This window comes from Papilio machaon, chromosome 7, assembly GCF_912999745.1.
Source record: "Papilio machaon chromosome 7, ilPapMach1.1, whole genome shotgun sequence".
Taxonomy (NCBI): Eukaryota; Metazoa; Arthropoda; class Insecta; order Lepidoptera; family Papilionidae; genus Papilio; species Papilio machaon.
In genome coordinates, this window is record NC_059992.1 from 7,690,355 (window position 1) to 7,717,113 (window position 26,759).

The 26,759-nt window shown below is 33.7% G+C and overlaps 1 protein-coding gene across 8 annotated transcripts in view; it reads left to right on the forward strand.

The window, feature by feature from the left end:
* Positions 1–26,759, forward strand: part of LOC106719498 (CUGBP Elav-like family member 1) — a 290,801-nt gene that overhangs the window by 217,505 nt on the left and 46,537 nt on the right. For 7 of the 8 annotated variants that reach the window (XM_014513849.2, XM_014513848.2, XM_045678509.1 and 4 more), the window contains one exon: positions 2,651–2,699. In XM_014513849.2, coding sequence (XP_014369335.1) covers positions 2,651–2,699 — 49 coding nt within the window. Of the gene's footprint in view, positions 1–2,650; positions 2,700–6,518; positions 6,782–26,759 lie in introns of those variants that run through there. The other variant, XM_045678510.1, reaches the window with a different exon arrangement.

Below are 26,759 nucleotides of genomic sequence, written 5' to 3' on the forward strand. Positions count from 1 at the left end.
TTCTTCGCTCGCACTGACAAACCAAATCCATTCGATGAAAAGGGTTACTCTTATGCTATTTCATAAGAGATGTAACTCTTTTCGTTGGATGGGACGAATTACTTACCACATCAGAAAATACAGCAATTAAGATTATCAACTATATTTTATTGCTGTGGTATGGAAATCGAACCAAACAACAACTTTCGCCACTTCAAATACATAATAATATCCAAGCGTATTGTTCTTTGAACTTTGGGTTTTCACTTTTATTTTATTTTTAAAAACATATTTTCATCCATTCTGTATGAAAAACCAGAGATAGGAATATATTTAACAGAAGTGTTTCTTAGAACAGAAATTACACTTGATTTCTATAAAATCTTTAACGAGTTTTATAATGAAACAAATGAAATATGTTTGCATACTTTAATTAGTCTAAACGATATACTCGAGATAATTGGAAAAATTATTAATGAAAATGAAAAGCAAAAAAATTTTAACAAGCATCTTTCTTTTTGGAACCGTTCCAAGTGTTGTGCGTTGTAAGTTAAAAAGTATGCATTTCGTTTGCTGTAAACGCGCAGGTTTGGAAAGAATGCAACTTTGCTATTTCTGTATTATCATCTTTTTTGTTAAAATTACTCATGTGAGCAATTAAAGCTGGTTGTAAATGAAAATAAATGTCATGTCCGTTATTTTGGGAGACTTGGAGATTTAAAAACTGAATTTCTACTTTGCATTATCATAATTATAGCTTGACCTGAAATATAAAACACTTCACCGTATTGCGGAAAAATATAGGTGATATAATGAGTGGACGCGATTGCGGCGCTCCCATGACAGATTTTCTATTTTCATGGTTAAGCTATACAGGCTTATCAAACGGTATCTAATTTGAAAGATTTTATTAATGTCTGATGTTTTCATTGTTTGTATTTATTGCTTGAAGTAACAATATAGACATTAACTCATCTTTTAAAGAAATTGGTTCTTAACATTATCACTGAATCACAGTATATACTGTAAGCCCGTCTCATTCACTTTGAACATAAAAAACGAGATATCTATATATTTGGTACGAGTATTCAGTTGGATACTCGCTGTTAAGTAAATACATGGTATATAAAAGCAAGACCTTTACCTGATGACCATAGTATATAGTACATATATACATATGTGTACATATATACAGTAAACTTTGAACTATGTAAATTAATAATCGCCGTGAGCACGTCTGCATATCGTCACGGTTCAATTGTCAAACAAGTCGTTTGATAAACAACGTCCACCGAAACTCTTTGTTTACAAAGCAACCGTATCAGTTGTTGTTTACGAATAATTTAAATAGTTTCCGATTGTTTGAACGGCGTACGACCTTTGTAAATAAGTAACGCACCGAGATTGGGTCGAATTAACGTGTCGTCGAATAAACGTTTTGGTATACTACGGTATCAAAGGGGTGACATGACTTAATTAATTCCGCCTATGAATATTAGGTAACTTAAATCAAGCGCTTTATTACATTATTACATAGTTTAACAACTGTTATACATACAAAGTTGTTAATATAAGACCCATTTACGTGGAATGAAATTTGACGCTCAATTTTTTTTTAAATTATAAGTTGGCAAACGAACAACCGCTGTCCATAGTCATCAGCAATTATAGATGCGTTGCCCAACATTAATCGACGGAGGTGCGGACGCACAGAAAGACTTCCCTTTCCTATGCGTCCCTCCTCCGTCAAACCCACTACCCCCTCCAATCCTATCTTTACAAGAAAAGGGTGTGAAGGGAAATAAGACCAAGATTAAGCCACCGATACGCACACTCATTAGACGAAACGCGGAATCGCTTCCACTTCACCCCTATTTGTGTGGTCGTGGTTGTTGACGGATGTTATTTTTGCTGGGGTCTACCATTGTAATGAATTTAATGACGTGGAACCACATACTGATGAAGTCATTGAGTAAGGCCAGCAGTGGAGTGACACAAGCTAATGATCTAAACAATAAATGCAATGCTCTTATGGTAACAGTTTTTTGCACGATATTCGACACTCAGTGGGAATCGAATTTAATTCCTTGACTTTAAGAAAAATTTTATTGCAAATATACAAATATGTTTAGAAACATGGAAAAGGAAACTTTTTTTGCTTTATTTATATTGTATACAACCGCATGTCTTAATCAGAATACCGACTTAATGTTGAGAATTCTAAACTACTAATTTAACAGCAATCATAATATGCGCCATATCAAATAGTTACATTTAGTTATATGTTAAATTGAATAACCGTAGGTTTCTGAGACCAAAATCTCCGTTTAAAACATATCGTCATCCTTGTCATTATCTTTGACAACACAGAGATAACAATGTGTTTGAAACGGAGATTTTCGACTCAGAAACCCACGGTTAATGATTTATCTTACTAATATTATAAATGGGAATGTTTAGATGGCTGGATAGATGTTTGTTTGAAGGTATCTCCGAAACGGCTCAACGGATCTTGATGAAATTTGGCACAGATGTAGAACATAGTCTGGAAGAACACATATGCTACTTATTAAGTTTTAAATTCCTCGCAGACAGAGTCGCAGGCTACAACTAGTAGTTTATATAAAAAATATTTATTTGAGATACATCAATCGTTTTGTTTTTGTTTTAGATGCATCATCCAATCCAGATGAAACCGGCTGACAGCGAAAACAGAAATGGTGAGTTATTTTTTAAATTTATTTATGTAGGTATAGAATTTCTCACCACCCTTAATATTGGAACCAGACAATAAAAGCTCGAGTATGTCCACACTAGTGGAGACGCATCTTTATTATTTTTAATTGTTCTTCATTTGTCTGGCACGTGTGCTTCATCTATAGACATTAATGACGTCATTATTATTTCTTTTCAACCAGTTCTCATCTGGTTTTAAATCAATAGGTATAAAAAAATAATAAAAGTTTCTTTCTGTTAAATCTGATTGCAGACGTAAAATGATTTTAAGTGAACATCAGATAAGCGCTTTAAAGCGTTAATTTCGCGCTAAACGAGCTATTTACGAGTGTAGCTTGCACAAAACAAGCTCGCATCAGACACGAGCGGATTTTTTAGCACTGCACGCCGCGGTACACGTGCTCTTACATAATCCCGCGCTTACAGGGTTGCCACTTTATATAGTACCATTTATGCTTTTGCTCTAAATTTTTCTAACGAATTAAAATATTATTTACTTATAGATGTTTGTTGAGTTTTGTAATTCATTATTATTCCGACAATATTTTAGGTTAATAAGATAAATAAATACAATAAACTTCTTATTTCTATATGTATGTTTAGGAACTAGTAATGCCAGTTTATCTATTTTTAATAAATTTCCTACACATATATTTAGAAACTCATAATTCATTAGAGTAGGAAAAAGTTGTGATGTTGTTTTGCAAATAACAACAAGATTAGTCACGCCAGTAACGCAAGAAGGTAGGCAGAGACATCGTCCTCCGCTTGTCTCAATCCTGACACATCTTCTCTCGCTTCTTCTACATTCATACAATCTATAAACCATTGCACGTCGGTTTCTGATGCTATTAATACCACCCTTCTTGAGTAGTTCATCAAACTGGACGAAAAAAGGCAAGTCCGTCTGGAATTACTTCTTTACTCTTACTTTTTATGTTATCGACAACCCTGTGTCACTAGCACACATATTACGCATACGTGGGGAAGCATGCATATTCAATCTGTGAGCGTTTGTATTCTATTTATACGTCAGTGCATCGGATTAGCTGCTGTCCCGTCTCGGATCACTCGGGCGACAGAGCTCGTGCGCTGAACACAACGCAAATAACATACTATTGATTGAAATCAATGTACCCATGCTGTTAACTACCCGTATTACGATTATATTTTGTATCATGCTGTATAATAGTAATTAGAGTGTTGATAAATTCACATTGCTAATACAATTTACCTTAAAAATGTTTTTGAAAATTGAATAGAAACCCAGTCAAAACAATTCAAACAAATCATTTCTACTTTCCATCTCTTTTCAGTTAGAATACTCGAGAAAACTTAACATCATCGCATTTTATTAAAATAAATATTAATAAAAATATTATCGCTGTTGTTTAGTTAAGAAAACATTTTTCTCAAATGAAATTCTCTAAGTCCCGGTTTGAAAAGAGATTACTGTTTGCGGCGTAAACTAGAGTAAAATAAAAATATAACACAACTAAATAACATGAACCGGTGAGAAACATAAATGAGATTTGTCACTTGGAAAAAGTTTGTAACGCGGAACGTTTATCGAAAGGAAATTCCTCCAGTTTGTTTTCCGATTGCGTGTTAACCTGAAATTCCAATATTGACTTGCGACCTCTTTCTCGACTGAAGCTCGCTTTATTAAATAAAATATCAATTGCTTTCGCATTGAATGATAACGTCGTTTGTCTTTTCATTTTTTTCCCGTAATGTTTACGTCATCTTAATAATGAATTCAATTTGAACTATGAACAATTAAGGTTAGATTAGGTCTGTTCGGTGTGAATTCGGGTTGTCATTTGCTTGTTTGCCACCTTATAGTATGAAATAAAACAAACAAAACTCCATAACATGACACTCTTGTCTGTAAATAAAAGGATAGACACATATTACGGATTTACAATTGATGCGATCTTTCAACTTTTCAAATTTCGACATATTTTATTCAAATTTTTTCAATCGTTTTTCAACTGAAATATTTTGCAGTACAATACATAGCAGACAACTTCCACTACTTTTTTTTAAAAATTTTATATGTATTTGAACTGAATCGTTACTCACATGACAGCATGTTGTTTATTTGAAATAGTTCGCCGGTTAACGAGCATTTTAACGGCGTTCAAACAGTAAAAACTTTTTACAGTGTCGTTAAGCAAATTAATAGAACATTAATACGATCTGAGGGCAATTGAACGAAGCATGCGTATTGTGTGAAAGTATGCGTCAATAACGAATCACAAATGGTACCTTTGTATTATAAGAACAAAAGGGATAAGAATAGAAGCAGTATAAAAACTTAGGTTTATCAATTTTTAGAACGTTCAAAAAGAGCCTGTAAAATGGGAATGTTTATGCACATTGCATTTTACTCGGCCGTGGGTTACAGTCTAAGTGTAGTATTCCACCGTCACATGTCTAATTTTAAGGCATATTATCGTCATTTACATCCCCTTAAGCAAAACAGAGATAGAAATATTATTCATTACAAGTGCCCCTGCAATGTAATTGTACGGTAACAGTTTATATGGATTTAATGTCAAACATTATCAAGCAAGCGTATGCTGGCCAGGTCGCAGAAACTGTGATTCCACTTAACTGATTTGCAACTGCAATATATTGTGGTGACATGAGGTAGGTCGTCTGCCGAATGCTAAACACCATCTGTTTGTCTCCAGCCGTATTTGTAAACTGAATACATCCCCAGCTAGCAGTGTCAAACTGCGATGCGTAGGTACAGCAAATGGACAAGTTAATATGTAACAAATTTACATTCGAAAGTTTAACCACACTATAATTAGAAGTTGTTGTTTAAACTTTAATAGAAAACTACAATCATGTCTGTTAATCATGTTTTTGTAGCCTGGACGTGACTTTAATATTAATAAGATCATTATTACATTTGATGCAAAAACTAATATGAGACGTATAAAACCCAAATTATAAGTAACGATATAAAACATTATGTAAGTCAATCTTTTGACAAAGTTCATAAAATTCTGCACAAACCCTTTAATTTTTTAAATATTCTTTAATCTGCGTTTTATCATCTTTGAATTAGTTATTCTATTCTGTAGGCAACACCCACTCGTGGCGTCAAATAGGCAAATTTGTTTCGAGGACCTTCAGTCATTTAATACGAGGAAGTGAGTGGGAACATAACACCAGTACTGGTCCCATAGGTTGATATTACACTAAAATATATACTATAATATAATAAATATACAGGTAACCGAACTAGGTGGAATTAGGCTGTATAGTTTAGAGAAGTGTCTCTTAACCGTAAAAAAAGCAGGCAATTGCGTTATGTTTTCTTTTAATGCTAGACATATGAGTAGATATAGGTAGAGGTTGTCAATGTTTACAATTCCCACCTACCACAGCAGTGATTTATCGAGACAGAACTATTATAAGAGTAAAACCATTGATATTTATAGCCCCAACACGATGATATGTAACTGACAATCAATCAATAAAAAACATGGAAGCAGTTAGAAAATACAATTCATTGTTTCGAAATTCAAAGAAAAAATGTAACAAATGTAAGTGAAATACGAATTAGCAATTACGCAAGAACATCGATGAAAGAGCGAAGTGGGTCAGTCAGTTTGACATCGAGAGAGCCGAACGGGAAACGATGACACGTAGCCTCGCTGCCGAATGCCGACTGCTGCCGTGCTAGTGGAAAACGTCGACGTGACGCGCAGACAGGACGGAGCTCATTAGAGGTGTGCGGTAGGCGCGGGGCGAAGGGGCGAGGGGCACAAGTGACACAGGCCCGCGAAGAATGACTGATCGTCCGTCAGCGCGCGCGCACCTCGCTATCGTTATACGTGTTTAGTTGTGACCCGGCCGCGGTTGAATGCAGACGCGTCATGTTGTGAAGTGCCCGTGAAGTGGTGTGAAGTGAAGTGAAGGATGCGTGGCGAGGCGGGCGGCGCTCGCGGCAAGGCGGGCGGAGCCAGGTCGAATAGTGGTAGCTACCCACCAATCAGCGCCGCCTATTGGCTACCGCCGTCGAACCCTACCCCCTATCACGTGCCAGGTTTGAGAATTGCTCTATTATGACCAAAGACCATGCAACTGAAACTTTCGAGCTTTGACCGGATGTTGTTTCTGTGAAAGTAGAGTTTGACAACGAGTGCCTTTTGTAGTATAGAAGAAAATTATGAATGTTTTTTCGTAGCGATGATGATTTCCATTACTATTTCTGTAGTTATAAGTAAATTGAATGTCTTAAAAACACACGTCTACACTCTGAAGAAAAAATGCTAACTATCTTTTAGAAATAAATTTAATTACAGTGGATTTAGACATAAGGTATGTAAGTCAGATTTACTTAGTATAGATATAGTCGTCAGATCGACGGTATGTGCTGAACCGCTGGTTACGTTTTCGCCGCGACATTTGCAGATTTAGCGGCGCGGTTATCGAAATCGAAAGCGCTCGTTCGACATTGACCGATTTGTTTACTGAAAGACAATGCCGCGTTTCCGTCGTCATTTCGCACTAAACTGCAATAATCGGCGCGCGTAATTAGAATTCTTTACATTTAGCATTGACTCGGTATAATTTTAAACAATGCTTTAGGAATCGTTTGTTAGTTGTAATTGGTAATTCGATCGTAATTAAAATGTAGTATTCAGCCACGACAATTTTTAATGGACTTAACCTTCGAATTACAGTATAAATCGGATTCCAAATTACATCTACGAGACATGACAAAGTAATAGGAACGTATTGATGCTAACAAAAGCAAACAAAACCGCAAAATAACGCTTAGATAAAGTGGGCTTTCGGTTTCACTACCACGCCGTCATCGGCTCTTAATTGTAGTAGTAATTCTAAATGGCCTGTGTCAATAAATAAAATAAAAATCTGTTTGCAAAATGGATTACTCAAGTTCAATTGATGATAATACTTGAGCTAAGCACGTTCAAATAAAATGTTAAGCTTTTTAATATTTGTATGGATATCGGAAGAAAATATGTCATAAATCTTTTACACAGACTGGGCTGAATACCAGAAAGTATTTCATCAAACTAAATTACAGTAGCCGCACATGTTGTGACTGTCGGGAAAATTGCATCCCAAATGAGGCTTTCCCGAGCCTTGTTAGCTCAACCCATTTGGGGCATAGCTCACAACAGCTGTCGGACGCATGATCTTTATGGTTCGTCGTGTTTACGATACGGCCGCTCGACCGTTGTTTGACTTAAGGCGACATTATCTATAACTAGACCACAAAGCGTATACCACGTACTTTGGAACATCTAATGTATTTTGGGTTAGCTTCTTTGATAGAATTTGTTAGGAGAAATAAGAGAGATAAATTTTTATATGTATGTACTATTCTATAGATTCCTTTTCCCATTGCTGTTATCTCTCCACCTAATATTTAAAGGTACATGGATGCCTTTTTTACAATGTACGATATTCATGACGTAAGCAATATAATGATTTTGTGGTTGCTTAATGACTTTAGTTGTATTTGTGTCAACGCCGAATACTTTTCGACTGGGGTCAGGAAACTTTAAGAGTGTGTTTACGGTTTGTGTACATTCTCGTGCCGAGTGAAGTGAACTACGAGTACACAGCGGCAGAGACAAGAGATGCGTCGATAGCAAATGTTTGCGTTTGCGACAGCGAGGTTTGACACGACTGGAAAAGTGTTTTGAACACCGCATAGAGCGTAGTTGTCATGTTGTCACTCCATTTTGTGATTTTTTTGAAAACTATTTTTTTTAAGCCTAAATTGTTTGTTACAATGAAGTACATGCTATGAAAAAATTCTAAATATATCTAAGAATCGTTCATGCAACAAAGCTTTTGTTTTATTGATTAAATTAATTTTAAATTAAATAACTTATGAATGAATCCGATGAATCCGAAATTTATCAACGTATTTAGTAGTAGGTACTCTTACCGTTAGTGTTTTGGACTTTATGTTTCTAATTAATTATCTGTATTTATTTTATTAATTTTGTCTTTATTAATTTTTTTCACTGCTATATTACAAATATGTAAGAATTAGTATAACACACTGATGTATCACCCGTCCATCTGTTGTACAACGCTAAACATAACGCGCTACAATACCAATTTATCTAGTTACAGTCTCTACGTATGTGAGCTGATCTGCATAGATTAATGAACAATCAGACACTTTAATTTATACATCATACAAAGTACAATGTCCCAAATAATGTTGAACTGTGATCACTTATTAACTTTCTTCATAAATATATCATGTATTTTCTAAGTAAGTCTAAGTGTAAAAGAAATGTCTTCTATTTGAATGCATCATCATCATCATCAACCTGCCCTTATCCCTATGGAGGGTCGGCACAGTATGTACTACTCCTCCATACATCTCTATCAGCCGTCATATCTGAATTTACCCCCTTCTTACGCATATCCTCTTTCACACAATCCATCCATACTTTCTTTGGTCTTCCTCTACCTTTATATCCATCCACATTCAATCTCATTACTTTTTTGTTTATATGATTATCATCCCTCCGCATAACATGTCCAAACCACGCTAACCTTCTGCTCCTCAATTTCTCGATAACTGGCGCTACTTTCAAACTTCCTCTGATATGCACATTCTTAACTTTATCTTTTCTTGTCACACCACACATCCATCTTAGCATACGCATCTCAGCTACATGCAATCTTCTTTCATCCGAAACCGAATGAAATTTGTTCTATTTGAAAAATTTAAATAAAATAAAATTTCTTCTATTTGAATGCATTCTAGTTAAATTCAAATAGAAATGGCAGAGGAAGGAAATTCTTTAAAATTGATTTTAATTTTTCTTATTCAGTATACTGAATAAAGGATTTTATGGCTATTAGACAGAAAATGTGTATCTTGGGATTAATATAGTGTTACCTCTATCGGAAGGCTAGCCTGTGCGCGTCATAGTAACGAAAATAAATGTCTATTTGTTTCCTCGTTTTGCATTATCCTTATGTCATACGTCTGAGGCACGGATTGACCAGATACAAGCGACGGATTTAGTGACTTTAAACATTGACGCAGAATAGAAGGCGGGCTGAACAAGTTTGCAAAAAATATTTTTCTAAGAAACGTTGCAATGTATATGAAAAGTTAGAAATCTAGAAAAAATAAATCATAACATTCATTTTAGCATACGTGACGTTTTCGTCACACAAATTAATATTTAACAAAATCATTAGCTGTGCAAGATATTATGTTGCCACGTAGTGAGTATGCAGTGAAGGATAAGTCGGGCAACAATATACATGTAACATTGTTAAGTTGCTCTACAAATAGTATTACGCCGTGACTTCCAGTTTAATGGAAACGTGACGATTTACGTAACACGTCGTCTAGCACGCTGCACGTGACACGTGACATTGTATATTAAATTCTTTTTTATTTACAAATATTACTACAATAGAAACGTATGTGATTAAAAGAACTTTAAATTTGTATACGGAGGGGTACATCAGTAGAGGTGGGCCTGGAGACAGATGGATGGACTGCGTAAAAATTGAGATGATTGTTTGACGAAGTGGTAAAGCGCGACCTGATGGTGGAGATTCGAAAGTAAATAAGACTTACTTTTATTTTATTATTTTAAACATTTATATTTGTAGAAGTAAACAAGACCATATACCTATAAAATAGACCTGTAAAATATATGTTTGACATTTGTCGTTGCCTAAATTAACTTTAAATATTTTAACCCGTTCCTTTCAGCCTTCAAAATCTTGAATCAATATTGATAACTGTCCTCTAGGTTCTAAAAAAAACATCTAAACTGTTTCAATTATATATTATTTTACGTATTCTTGTGTAGACGTTAATTGACCACATTTAAGGATGTTAACTAACCACGTCTAACTAAAATTAGCAGTTTTGTCCATACGTATGCCCTTGTGACATGTGCATTCGTTTCACGCTCCGCGTAACAGATAACATCGAGACGTATTTAACCTTGTGCATGGAGAAGTTAAAATACTATGAAGTTCAAGTAAAAATAAGATTTAATTCAAACACTTATATTTGTAGAGTTGTTGAAATAGGAAAACAGCAGTCAAATTGAAATGTACCTGGTAGTTTATAATATGCATTAGAAAAAGTATACCTATAAAATTTCGTATATAAACTGTCGCAGTTCACAATTGATCTATGACATGCACTAGCATTTAATCATATTAGTAAATCCTAGGATATAAATCATGTTCAGTTTCGCATCTGGTCACATGGTGGCATTATATAACAGTTGTAGACACCAGCAGCAACAACATCTGTTGCACGAATGGGTCAGCTTTACCTATGCAATAAAACGATCATAGAGAAGTCTTGCTTCAAGTGGAAGCAATTGAAAGATTGTTATGATGCAGGAGCCTACCGGAGTCCCAATTTTACTACCTTTTCCTACCTGTTCGAAAAACAGAATCGAAGTTAATATCAAGCCATCAAAATAACTGATTTCTCCCAAATCATTGCCTATACTTTGTAATTTTTACCCGACTCACCTTCATCCGAAATAAATTTATGTATAAACTACTAGCACTCCATCAAAGATAGTAGACGGAAGACCTGTCAACTATAATGTTGATCAAACACGAGAGAGGATGTGAAGGCAAAATGGGCAACAAAGAACTCGTTGTTGTCAAATTTAAAAGACGTATCACCGTAGACAGTAATGCTGGTATCTAAGTTTGAACGTATATACTCTAACATACAACGATGCTCAAACTTATCCAAAATAGTTTACGTTCTTTTTTTATTTCTTTATTACCTTTATTTAATACGTAACCTTTATTCAAATTGTTAAAAGAAAGTTGACGGTAGAGGCAAACATAAAAACTTAATACATATTTAAGTCCGATATAAAAAGTAGCTATGATGAATGACCTGAAAAAATGTGCTAAAAAGGCTTACGACGCGCAAATATTTTTGAAGAATTTATACTACGAGATATTATTTGTAACGAGGAAATACTTCCACTTCACACTTATTTTATATGCGGTTTTCCTGTACCTATTTTCAAGAGGGCATTTTAGACTTTCTAATACGGCTGCGAACTCTACAACTGTTTTTTTTTTTTTTTCAAACAACAACTTAAAGCAATAGTGATGTGATAGTTTGAGAAGCAATGTCACTGGATAAGGCGGGAGGGAACGTTTGATGACACAGGTGCGCGGAGATTGTGATAAGATGCTCGATCCTACATCGCGTATTCCGTGCGGGATATCTTCCTGTGCCGACAATAACTAAGGCTTGAGCTGTTTGATCGCAGCAAACATAGATATGAATAATGTTAGTGTCGTAAAGATGATTTTATTTATAACTTTTTTGTAGAACATATTCGTGTGTTTCAAGATTTTTATGCCCTTTTCTATTTTTCTACATGATACGTAATAATTAAAATGTTTTTGAATTTTTAGCCGACTTAAAGAAGGAGGTTATCAATTCGACTGTTTTTTTTAAATGAAATGTGAAGTGTTCATTCGTGTCACGTGGATTTGGATTTGTATTGTAAAACGGCTTTCGTTGTGTTTAAAATATAAAAAATAACGCATAAATTTTGCTAAGCAACAATTTTTTATTTTTAGAAAACGATATAGGAGACAGAACTAATTAGAAAAGAATAAGACATGCGCTCAATATTTTTATCCATACAATAATTCAGGTCTTTATTTCAATGTGCAATTAGAATTTAATATAAACATTAATGGCTTCATGTTAATTAAAAATGTGCATTCCAGAGAGCGTATTATTGATTTGATTCCGTTGTTTACATCCCGTCGCGTCGGTCGCTAGCGAGGAATTGCTTTGACATTAACGCTTCATTGTCCCGAATATAAACAAACAAACAAACAAGCTCACCTCCCGCGGTTTATATTAAATTCTGTTTACACTTACATTGACTGTGAAATACCTGCATTCATACAGGCTTGTTTATAACTCCTAATAACGTTCTATTAAATTTTGTGAGACAGAATATCAAAATGTTTATTTTCATTTCATTGTATCTCGATTAGTTGCAAACATTATATTTTATAGTCGTGTATTTTTATGAAGTACACTCTACTAATTTCAAATTTATGTTTTGATACAATCACCTCTTTTACATCTTCTAGAATCCAATGCAAGGCAAGATGATCTGGTAGACCAAACTCCCAAAGTTTTAAATGAGTAGAAATAACTTATTTATAAATTTCATTCAATATTGTTTATTGCTTCACGTAAATATGACATCAACAAATTATTTCCGAGAAGTTAAACCAATACTTTTTTTTTATTCTTCGAAGAATAAATTCCAATAAATGTCCAGGGAATATTTATAAATTAGTAACTAATCAGTCATTTTAATGAATAGTTGACTTATTGTAATTTTAACCTATATCTCCTCCTGGTTATAACTAGGTACAGGTGGCGCTTTAAAAATGTTTTAGGATAAATATCCTTACAATTTATGCGCAATCAAACGTCTAATCAAGTTTTTTTAAAGCAATTAATTACATCTTACATACTTTATTGACCAACATTAATTTCTAATTGACATGACTTTCTATCTAACAAAAGGTTTCACTCTCACAGTTTATACCACCAAATAAACATGGCTTTCTACACATGAAATTCGTAGGCAAAAAAGAAATTGCTGTTTCTATTTTTTTAAGAGCCTATGTACATGTCTCGATAGTGGAAAGTGTTAATCGAATTCCACTAAATTATCTCCATCTAATACTCGTTATCGGCGACTCGAAGCTTTGTTTGAACAAGTGCCAGCGTTGCGTAAGCCAGTGGGATCGTTTTACAATAAGCACATCCTCTTTGCGACATTGTAACTTCTTTTATAAATTTAACCTCTATGCTATATTTTACCTGCCAGGTATTTCGAAAGATATAGTTAAGCTAAAACAAGACAATGCTTGTTCCAATAGGTCATACGTAGAGATAGAAATTGAGGTTATATGTAATATAATTAATAATTTATGGTTTTCGAATTTAAATATAGCTAAAATCGGAAAACACATAAAGTATTATGACTTAATTTGGAATACAAATTAAGGGCTAAAAATGTAACGATTAAGTGTCGTTAAACTTTAGTGTTAATTCCCGAAATTCTGAAGTTGTTCTAATAATTTGCTTAGGCACGTATTATTTTGTAACAATACAATTAAGTCCTAACCTCAAGACAATTGTTGGAGCGCAATGCTTGCTACATAATGCTCTGCGTGACTCAGAGTTGCGATGTGACTGACGTCGAACAATGGTACCGAATTAATTATATGCATGTAGGTGTCTTTATGTTTTATATATTCTGGAGTGACTAGTGTAACAAAATTAAGATTTCTGGTGGCCAGTGCTAGTCTTCTTTCCCTTCTCATACTTCTAGTAAAGAAGTAGGAAAGGAGAAGTGAATTTGACGACTATAGGAGATTTTGTTTTAGTTGTCAGTGAAGCAGAAAATAACGATCTCGCAACTGAATTTAGCTTATGGAATATCAATAAAGGATACGGACTTAAAGAGTTTGTAGATGTCATTTAATCTAATAAAAAACAGATATTCGATAATAGTAACTTCATGGATGTATACTCAGACACTGCATTGCATAGGCTAAAAATCTTCTTTACCCATTGCCACGTTAGACGTTCTACGTTCTTTGAGACACGATAAATCATCAGGCTCTAAAACACTGTAAATACTATTAGTACGTGAATAGATAACTCTACCGGTTATGTTAGAACGCATACAATATAGCTAACATGTTTTTTCTCTATTTTTAGCAAAGAGTGAGAGAGATGACAATATGTATTTATACAGATGTTTCTGTGCAATGGAAACTGTGCAGTGGAAACTTATGTTTGCGTATACTTGTAATGCATAATTGATAGAGACCGCGAAGCTCAGGTTAGCGCACTTACCGAGCCATTGAGTCACGAATGCCGAGGCCAAGGCTTATGTAATAAGGTATTTTATTCATTATACAAGTGTATTGTGATAACAATCATTATTTATATGTAAACCGTATCTTATTACTTAGCAACAGGTATTGGCAGCATGCGGAACACGGATAAGTCGTTTTTAAATTTGATTTAAAAAATAATGTCATATACGAGTGACGAAGTTTTGAAATGTTTGCAACCACTTCAATAATTTTTATCAACTAATTCCGGATCAATTCAGGTATTTAAATTAGATGGTGCTCAAGCGTTACTTTATTCGAAAGTATACAATCAGAAACATCTTTTGGGCAGAGATAGTTAATTATTAGATTGGCATCTTTTTTTTACTGTTTCAAAAATAATGTATATGAAACTATTTCAAGGTTAAGTTATGATTGGCTTCGATCGCATTGATAAAGGCACTCGCACTCTTGTTGTAGACGATAGGAAACAATACCCTCTATACTGTGCGCATTGTTTTGTTATCATGAAGATTCTTTAATTGTTTTACAAGTAGTTAGTTTACAAGTAAAATTTTACTTAAATAATTAAACAGACAATGTTAACTCGAATATGTAACTGCTCAAGTTATCGACGAATTTTTTTTAGACTCTTGTGTTGTTTTCAGTTATGATTTAGTTTAATTTTTAAAAATGTATCAAATACTTAAATGTTTCAAAATACTTCTATAAATAATTAAAATCCTTTTCTACGTTAAAACCTATGAAGATTTATACTCGTATTTAATAATAAATATAATCAATAAAGAAGTTGACAAGTTTTCTTTACGGAAATGATAAACTGAGATGACATTTAGGTGAATGTAATATTACTATGACCTTATTTACCTAATATTACTTTTCTTACAAAAAAAAAAAAAAACAATGTAAACTCATCGTAAAAATCAACAAACTGACTTACTAATTGTTAATTAAAAACATTCTGATCGTAGTGTAAAGTTCCCCTGGTTTCACGGATGTACAGACGAACAAATCACGTGAATACGTTGCGTTGGTTAGAACTAAAACACCTTGTGGCTGCTAACTTGAGTTACTTCGATATCGAATTACATGCTCAGAGTTAATTTGCTGATTACATACTGTTAGTATTATAAACTGCGAGTTAACAACACTTATACGATAGCGTTTCCTCTTGTAAATTGTAGTTTGACCTACATAAGATTACTAGATGACGCCCGCGACTCCGTCCGCGCGTAATTAAAGACAAACTTTATAAGTAGCCTATGTGTGCTTCCAGACTATGTTCTACATATTTTCCAAATTTAATTAAAATCCGTTGAGCCGTCCCGGAGATACCTTCAAACAAACATCCATCCATCCATCCAAACATTCGCATTTATAATATTAGTAAGATAATATTTCCTAACAATATATTTTTTACTTTCTAGAGATTTAACAATATTTCTATTGGGTTTTTGTAAGTCATCTTTAATAGAAGTACTTAAACAGGGGAAATATTCTCTTTCTATGCGTCCCCTCCTCCGTTAAGGTAGCCGCAATTGCGTATGTCTATGGGCAGCGGTCGCTTCGCTATTTCGGCGAATTCATGTGTCCGCTTGCCCTCTTGCCACCTTATAATGTGTAATAAAATACTGAGTCATCTAATTATTATTATTGCCTTAGTATGATAATATTTTTTGTTATTATTATTAATTCTAGCAGAATTTACGAAGTGTAAGTAAAGTTTGCATTACACAAAGTTATCTTACAGCTAACTTAAAACGCCTTCGTACACAATACGTATTTAAATAGCGTTTTATTAGCGAATAATCACTACTTGCCAGTCGTTTGTTTTGCCTTAGTGGGAATTAGGTGACGTCATTACCTGACGTCATACCATTTCATAGAAACAACTTCGCGTATTGGGTCATTGTAGAGTCGTTGCGATTTTTATGAATCCTTAGTAATATGATTGCTAGTGTATTTTTTACCGACCGGTTAACGTTCCGGTAAAACGATTTGTAAAAGTATGTGTGGCTTTTGGCCAAACTATTTGAAATTTTCCTGTTATACCTTATTCCTATTTTGGTAAATACGTTGTGAATACTTGAAACTATTGTTCGTAAAAAACTTTTGTGAATTAGTAATTTAGTCCATTCTTGTTATTAAACCAGGACAATTGCAATGAAAGAATTATGTTTTGTTAAAAAATGAATTTTGTTTTGTTAAAAAACGAATTTTGATTGTTCATATCGGACTCAACAAGTATTTAACTTAATATAAACAAATTTTTGTTATTAATTTTTTTACCTTTGCAACTTTTTTTTTTTAATTTTCTTTCTCATAAAACTACTTGATCATATACACCTTTAAATTATTCCTTACTAGATGTCGCCTGCGACTCCGTCCGAGCGAAATTAAAAAAAACTTAGTAAGTAGCCTATGCGTTCCTTCAGACTATGTTCTACATCTGTGCCAAATTTCATCAAGATCCGTTAAACCGTTCTGGAGATACCTTTTAACAAATATCCATCCATCCATCTAAACTTTGATATTTATGAGATTAGTAAGATTTTAGTGACTTCATTTGTTTACATTACACATATTTTTCACTTAGATTTAAAATTAAATGCTTCACGCAAGTCTACAATAATTAAAGTCCTCGTTATCGAAGTGAGCGTTCCGAATTCAAAGTGCACAACCTATTTTAAACTGTATACATATTGCAATATGTGTCATTATTGCTTATAGGCTGTAATGATACGGTACGTTATAATGAAGTGTTATTTTAATTGGCGCAAACAGAGCATGTTTAATCTAAAACCCATAAACTTTTGGTTAATTATCCGACTCTAATCTTCGGTCACGTGTCTATATCTCATTACACTATCAGTTACAGGAACGTGAAATGTGTTTTTATTGTAAAAAAAAAATGTCTTGTGATTTAAGCCAAAAACTTCTTAATCTAGAGAAATATTATATTGATAAGTAAATTTGACAGTTCCGATAATAGTTTACAGAACCTATAATCTATTGCCTAACTATTTGTTTAACACATTCAATGACACAATGACGCTTTAAGTAAGAGTATAAACTCGATTGGCATTGAACGTATTAAGAAAAGAGCGAACATAAGTGGATGCTAGCTTAATTTATCCTTTCAAATAGTATGCTTAAAAATGTTTTGCTTTCAAGGTTCTTAACGTTATTAGTTTGATATTGATTAATGTAATAATTATATTGCATACATATATAAGAGGTATCTTCAGTTTAGCTAACCTTGCATGGTATATCAAGTGATTATTTACTTGCATGTTAACAGTACAAAATTCACCTCTGAAGTAGTGTCTTGTATCGCAATAGCTTAGTACGATCCCACGCTTTGCTACGTTGGAATGCACCATACGTTTTGTGTCGCACCGATAAGTACGTATCCATTGTTGGAAACGAACTTCTTTTATCGCGATACTGTGTTGAAACAGGTGATTTGTTTCCATTGTCTCAAATATCTTACTTTATGCCAGTTGCCTATTTTTATTGAATATCTTATTTTATACCTAACTATTAACATTTGATTGTTAGCTTAGAACCTAATTTGATTTTAGCTTCGAATATGACACTAATCTAATGCTTTGTTACGGATACTTTTGAAGTTGTCTTTTTTAAGTCTACGATTTTAAAAAAACACGTTCAATTTATTCATTACCTATGTGAAATATTATTTAATACTATTAATATCTAAGGAAATAAAACTGATGACGATGCAAGAGGTCTCTGCTGTTTCCAATGCTGTTTCCGTATGACAGATCTTTTGCGATGTTCCAGCAAAGCAAGCCATGTAGATAAAACAGTAAACCACACCTCGTTTTAATAGTAGGGCGACACATTACTTGGTCCGGTGGTTACCGTGACAGGGTTATGCTAACGACATTTTTATGCGTAATCATTAATATGTTTTGTTGCTACATAAAGTTATGATCTTCATCCCTTAAAGAAATCAAATAATGTTTATAGTTATAGTAAGTGACTATTCACTTTGACTAATATTATTAACTAGCTTTTACCCGCGACTCCGTCCGCGCGGAATAAAAAATAGAAAACGGGGTAAAAATTATCCTATGTCCGTTTCCTGGTTCTAAGCTACCTGCCCACCAATTTTCAGTCAAATCGATTCAGCCGTTCTTGAGTTATAAATAGTGTAACTAACACGACTTTCTTTTATATATACTCGTATAGATTTGTACATAATTAGGAAAAGTTAATTTTCCAAGAATATATTAAATTTAAGGGTATTATGTTCTTTATCAAGTAGTTAAAAAAATATTAAACTAATTAGTTTTTGTTAAATACAAAGCGACAAAGACATTACACTCAATTATGTTTTAACAAAAGTTCGGCATAATGTTGTACTATATAAATTTATTTAATAAATAATTTCACAATAGTAACTTAGTTTTTATTATGTTTTCTATGAAATTATTAGTATTTTTAAGGAATTTCATTTAAAATATTTATTCATAAAAATTAATCGTTGACAACCCTATTGCTAACGAACTCTGAGACTCATAGGCGCTCTGTGATGCATCTATTCTCTCGTAATCTCGCTGGCAACTAGTGGAATAGGACAGGTCTGATTTAAGGGGTTTTGCTTTGCTACTGTTGCGTTCTGGTAAACAGTAAAATATGCCAGTCGCTGGAATTAGTATTGTTGTTTGAGTAATTTTTTTTTGATTTAAAAATGTTTAATCGTCAAAAGCAAGGTATTTTTCTATTTAACTGACTTTCTACCGGTCTTTGAATCTTTATATTAAGCTGTTGATTAATTTGAAAATTATTATGACTTAGTTTTCTGTGCTATCTGACCTTACTACCATATGATTTATTACTATAAAATATCGTTAAGTAAATCTAGATATTTTGGAAATAGATATTTTTAGTGTTGTTCACGCTTTAAAATTAGTTTAACAAACATCTTGTTAACTTGTTTTACTAACACATTTACGTATTTCGGGTGAGCTGATTTAGCTGTGTAATTACGTAACTTAAAACGTTACGTTTGCAAAGGAGTGAGTGAGGTTGGATTGGATTAGAACAGTGTAATTAGATCGGTGAATGAAGAGATAACGGCTTCAAAGGTGATTTATAGGTAATTTACGTAACTCGTAAATTTTGTTTTTACATTTGTAACGAATCTATTGCAACTGTGATTTCCCAATGCTGAAATACCTGTACAAAGATGTACTAATCTCTACTGTTGAATTAAAAAGTACAGCTGAAAAATATGAACAAGTAGTAGTGCGCCTGACCCTGACTGGAAATTATATTTTGAATCTAGCGCTTAAAATTACTTGAGCTTAAATTTATCTTTAGTGTAGGATTAATAATTTTTTTTTTATTTGAAATTTTTTATTTAATATGTAATCGTTGTACTTCATAATTTTTTATACTAAAAAAATAGCTAAGGTAGCCTAGCCTAATTGGTCAGGTTAAATCAAGTAACTATAAGTACTAAAATGTTTACTGACAACCCTAAGTAACGCGTCGTAGGTTTACTTTACTTCACAGTTGCTCGAATGACTACCGCGCTGCCAGGGTTGCCCGATACGCCTTATCAGCCGACGCTGTACAGCGCACTATTAGCTCAACCGCTACACAAATGTTGAGCGAAAAAATTCTAAGCGATCAAAGACTCAGATAAAGCATTTAAAAAATGTGTTTTGAGATACATCAAATAATAAACTTTTTTACTCACATATAAACTATTTTTAACTAGTTTGCACGTAAATATTGGCCTATAAAATTTGGGTCTACTATTATCAATATTCAATTACGCGTTAAAATTTGTGGATAAAAATTAATCGCTTCCCGCTCAATTACAGAATATGATCGGTTTTAAAACAATTAAATGATATAGCAACACTGAATGCCGGATAACCGCAAATCGCTAGCGCGGGACAGTTTAATACGCCTCAATGAGCGGTAATGCGCGCAGCGGGCGAGTGTGGTAACACTGCTAGTTCCTTTACGTCAAATGTTTACAGAGCAAATATTTTGCGCGGGTAACACACGAATTAAGATTATGTGAGTGCTTTCTGCTTATTGTTTCAATGGCTACGAACTACGCTAAAAAAGCGTAATTTAAAGCGAGGTTCTGATAATAAAGTTTTGACAATTTTATATTTTTGTTTCAGGTAAGTTTTGCTACAAAATAAGTGCAAGAGACGTAAGTCATGAAATAATGTTATCATACTATGGTAGTGGTTGATAGTGTGATTGATTTGATCTCCTGTTAGGATTGTTTGAAGCCATTTATCTATTACCCGACTGACTAATGTGTTTCGTTTAATAAGTGTTACAGTTTAACATTAAAGTTTATTTACGTTAAATTTTAAAATAATAAAAATTACCTTTAAAACATTCAATAGATGGCAGAGCTATCTTAAACATTAGTACATCAGTTAGTCGGGATTTTTTTTAATTACACTTTTTTAATAATTCGAACAGTATACATATACCATAAATCTCAATGAAATTGCGGAAAAATTTTGAAGTAGAAAATCTCTCGTATACTTAAACATGATGCTCTATAGTTTAAAGAAGTTTGTACTTATTTGGTTTCTTATAGTAAACGAAATGTTAATTTATAATTTCAATAAGCAACGCTGTTGCATTTCTGCTGGCGTAGGATTTGCGGACACGGACGCCGCGCAATTGATAGAGCCCGACCGCCGTAACTCTCGCTACAAAGTGGATTGAACTTTCGTTTCGCATAACTTTTTTCTTGTTCCAGTTGTTTTTGGAGCAATATTTCAAGTGAGATTTTTCCGTTTTCTCATTTTACATTACAAGAGTTATAGCTCGATATTGAAATATTACGATTCGAAATTCACTGCTAAAATTTTAAATGTGTAAGCTTTAAATTAATCAAACTACAACTTCATATTCTCATTTATAATTATATATTTACTACCGTTTTCTTTTAATTATCAATTTCGCAGTAAGACTTACTTTTATTTACTGTTTATTATTCTAAAGCCAAAACCCCAAATATTTTTCCGACACTAATTTTAAAAAAGGCCGAAGGCCTAATTTTAGTCGACATTTCCTTACTACCCTTTTCTTATACGGATATTATGGCATATGGATTATGGAAGTGGATTTGGCGGAGGACGGGACGAATAGGAAGGGGAAATGTCCTATTTCTGTACGTCCTCTCGTTCATTGATTAAAGGTAGACAACACTTCTGCAATTGCACATGTTCATGGGCTGCGTATAATATAAAAAAAGATTAAAAAATGCAACGAATGTGTCAATGATAGGACACAAACGGGGCCGGTTGATGAAGAACCTCTGTTTTATTAAAACCAATTTGCCGGCTCACGATCGCTCTGAGCGATGGCTATAGAGGCGGAAATGGCATCAACTTTTCACGCTCACCTCGCGGCGCACCCTCGCTACGGTATCGCTTCACTCGTAAATATTTGAGGACTATGCAAGCAAAATTCATCTTTAAAAATAAAAAAGAAGTTGAACTAAAAACAAATACGTACAAATTTGGTAGTTAAACTATATTTCTAAATATTAATCACAATTATAAACTTTGGATGACTTTTAGAACCTAAGAACCAGAAAGTAATAAAAGACATACATATTTAAAAAACATATGACTTGAAAACATTTGTTACCTGAGATGTACCATTAAATATAATATGAAAACAATTACAGCCCTTCTGTGCTCGTATGTACATGAAGACAACCATGAAACATATATATAGTTGGTAAGCCATCCGTTTCATTTGTTATACCTCTTGAATTTGTCTCAGCCATCTGAAAGAAGGCTAAACGATGTTATCTTTGTAAAATGCACTCAACTTCCAAGGGATTGAAAGTTCACAAGACCTGTAAAGACATTTTCCGATGCGGTGGATTCCTTATCCGTTTGACTTTGTACTACGATGGTTTCTTTGTGGTATCAATTTTGTATCTGTGATTTTGTTACGCAAGGAGGCTGCAGTAATTCTGTTTCTTTTTGCGACGCATAATATTACATTGTCCTATGGCTCTACATTGTTTATTTTCGAAGGCTCTATTTTTAATAGAGTGGGATGTTATGCATAATACATACTATAAAACTTTTACTCAAATGATTTATCTTTAAGAAATAAACCTTAAGGTAACTCTAATTTTCGATCTAGATGACAAAATAAGCAATCGAATTTTTTCTTGAGAAATTTCTAGGATTACGATTGTGTATCTTTCAAAGTATTGAAAATATTACAACTGTAAAAAGTTGTACGGTAGCACGACTTGAAGTCGTTGTTTGAACAAATCGGTAGTTTGCAAGATTTATATTAGAAGAACGCCGTATGAAGGCGAGGCATGCGATTCCGTAAGTTGGTACAGCTAAATACGTCCCTGTGTGTAGGGTAACCAAGATTTAAAGGATCATTAGATTTTTCCATAATGCTGTATCATTAATACGTTATTGCTATTCAGTTCTTTTTAAATGTACAATTTAATACAATCTTACTAATATTATAAATTCGAATGTTTAGATGGATGGATGTTAGTCTGAAGGTATCTCTGGAACGGGTCAACGGATCTTGATGAATTTTTTATGTTTTAATTCCGCGCCAACGGAGTTGCGGGCAGCTAGTCTAAAATAATTACAATTTAAAGATCCGGAAATAGTATTGTTTAAAATGCTAAAAACAATGTAGAGTACAAATGAACTTTAAATTAATGATTTAATTCAATTTTTTAATTTGAATTTGTAAAATTACAACTGTGCGTCTGCATTATTTAACTATCTTTGACATAGAGTATAAAAAAGCTTATGTATTTTGAATATCCGTATAAAATGTTGTTACCCTAATCGTATATGCTTGCATTCCGTGGTTCCTTTCAATTTGTGTTGACCCACTTCTACGGCAGACAATCGATTACGCGCAGTTGCATCGGTGCACGCGATTATTCCATCATCGATTTTATTATGCGACATTATTACCTTGATCAGTGTTAGACTACTTTATACAATAATAACTATTTATACGCCCCAATTTCGACTCTAATAGGATCGTAATACTAGCTAGGATTTTAATTAATGAATTTACTAATATTCATTTATTGTCGTATAGCTTGACGAGTTGTTATATATTTGTAATGATTTAACTATGTGAAATTTGAAAGAATTTCCAATGACTTTAATATTATCATCAGCTCACTATACATACATGCCGACTGAGGGGCTCGGAGCCTATCCTAAATTAGGGGTGACTAGGCCATAGTCAACCACACTAGCCCAGAGCTTGTTGATTGACTTCACACATATGTTTAAATTTCTTCGCAGATATGTGTAGGTTGGATCACGATGTTTTCCTTCACCATAAGAACGTCGCATAGATGTACCTACGTATGAAAATCGAAAGTCGAAAAACACACTGGTACATAAAGGGATTCGAACCCAGGTCCTACAGATTACAAGTCAAGTGCTTAACGAGCTTAACCCCAGAGCCATCCGCGCTCCGACTTTAACATGTATAATACTAGCTGTCGCCCGCGTCTCCGTCCGCGCGGAATTAAAAAAAAACTTAATAAGTAGCCTATATGTTCTCCAGACTATGTTTTACATCTGTGCCAAATTTCATCAAGATATGTTAAGCCGTTTTGGAGATACCTTGAAACAAACATCCATCCTTCCATCCATCCATCCAGATAATTCTGGAGTTCAAACAGCTTTTGAAACATTTTCCTTATAACATTATTGTCATATACAATTCTTGTAAAAAAAAAAAAAAACATTGCACATCAGACTAGTATATATTTTTAGTAATGTAAATATTGATAAAGTTGCGTAACGTAACTAATTTCTTCGTATTCGTAATGATGCAATTGGAAGAAAAATGTATTACATTAGATAACAAGACAACAAAAGTGTAGAAAAAAAAGATAAGATGTACTCGTACTCTTGCAATTTAAAAACGTTGGCCCAGAAAAAAACGAGGTATTCATTATCGCCGCTCGCAGACTGAATTTTGGCGACACCGAGGTACAGTCTACTTGAAATTTATTGCAGTCCTTTTGTTAAAATAAATAGCACGGCAGAGTCTTTGTTGCGTAATTAAATTTCGCTGGTAACTGCGCATAGGGGCACTGACAATTGTCACTATATGTCCTATACGTTAGATAATTAGTTTATACTTATACTAAATTTGCCCGCGACAAGTCCGCGTGGAATTAAAAAATAACTTGATAAGTAGCCTATGTGTTCTTCCAGACTATGTCAGTCAGACTATCAGTGCCAAATCTCATAAAGATCCATTCCTGAAATACCTTCAAACGAACATCCACCCATCTAAATATTTATTCATTACGTATTATTCCACAATTTTTATAGAGATACACCTGTATCTCTATAAAAATTGTGTACCTGTTGGAGTACCTACTCCAGGTCAAGCTTATTGATTTTAGAATTCACTAAGAGCAGAGAGTAAATTTTAGCAATACACTATTAAGTATTGTCGAAAATCTTAACAGTCCTTGTAGAAACATAGTGGTATCTCAGTTCCGTGATTCGACTTCACTGCGACACTGCGACATGGGAGCGGTATTATCAGCTCTATAGTATGTAAATTGGCACCGTTATTTAAAAATATTCAGCAGGTATCGTCGACCGAGTACGCAGACAATACAAGACAGCGCTAAGTGTGTGCCCGTGTGTACAATTTTAGTTAACATAGGTGCGGTACACCGCTAGTTGCCTACTTATTGAGTACAATCGCGCACACAATGCCTCATAAAAACTGGATTCGGATCAAGCCAAAACAATTTTGCAAATTACCATTCGATTTTTTGTTGGCCGGAAAGCATCACCAATATTTTAGAGACTTTTTTTTTGAATTAGATTTCATATACTTTCGTCATCTATACTATTAACCTAACTTACTTATCACATTGTAAAACTACATCAAATCTTGATCAAAGTACATGTGTGTCGCTTGATGTCTTCTCAGAAACCTAGCAGCAGTTACGGAGAAGATAGTGAAATTGTAGAGATCGTGACTCCAATAGAATTTTATTGCAATCGTGATGCCTTCGAACGGTCGTACTAGCTTTTTACGATCCTTCGTAAATGTCGTCCGGTTTACTACACTTGTACTACAATGTCAATCGAAGACATGATAATTGAAAACTGACGATTTTAAACTTTTCTTTTATAAATTTCAATTTGTTCAGGTGTAATCAGCAGAATATCTGTCGTCTTCTTGTTATAGCAATAAATAGTTTCTTGCTTAATTTTTAGGGTTCCGTACCTCGAAAGGAAAAAAGAAACATTTACGGATCACTTTGTTTTCCGTCTGTCTGTCTGTCTGTGAAGACCCTTTTTCTTAAGAACACGTTGAGGTATCAAGCTGGAATTTATATAAAATAGTCAGGTCTACTATCTTGTCTGTCTTGGATTATTGTCTTGGAGCTGGGGAAAAATCAAAATGAAAAAAATCTTCTAAGCCAACGTAATCAAAAGATACAGCCGTGTATGCCGCAAATTTCCGAGATTTTTTTCTTTCCGTCTTTCTTTCACTGCTGGTAAGATTAGGACGGTAGACAAATTACTAAGTTGACCTTCGTTTGAACTAGATTTATAAGACCAACTAGAATGTAGTCAGTCTACTTCCACTAAGCCCCTTTCAGTACCAGCCTTGTACTTAAGAAGACTTAAGTAGAAAATTTACTGGTGGATTTATGCGAGTTTTTCGTTTTAAAATATTACATGTTTTATAATCTTTTGTAACTTGTGTGCTTATGTAGGTGATTGTACTTAATAAATATGGTTTAACAAGCAAACGTGCAGCAACACTTGACAAGGCTTCACTAATGACGACTGAAGGTTTTACTCAGTGACAGAACCTTGTGCCTTAATAGGGATCTATATGTTTATATTGATGATATCCATACAATTGATACATGAATAACTCGGTACAAATTTTAATGATTGATCGTTAAATTATTGATTGTCAATAAACAATTGCTGTTGCAATGATGTTTTTATCCGATGCGTGATTAATTCGTTACAAATGACATTGAATCATATTAAAAATAATGTTTATAATGAAAAGGGTTAAACATC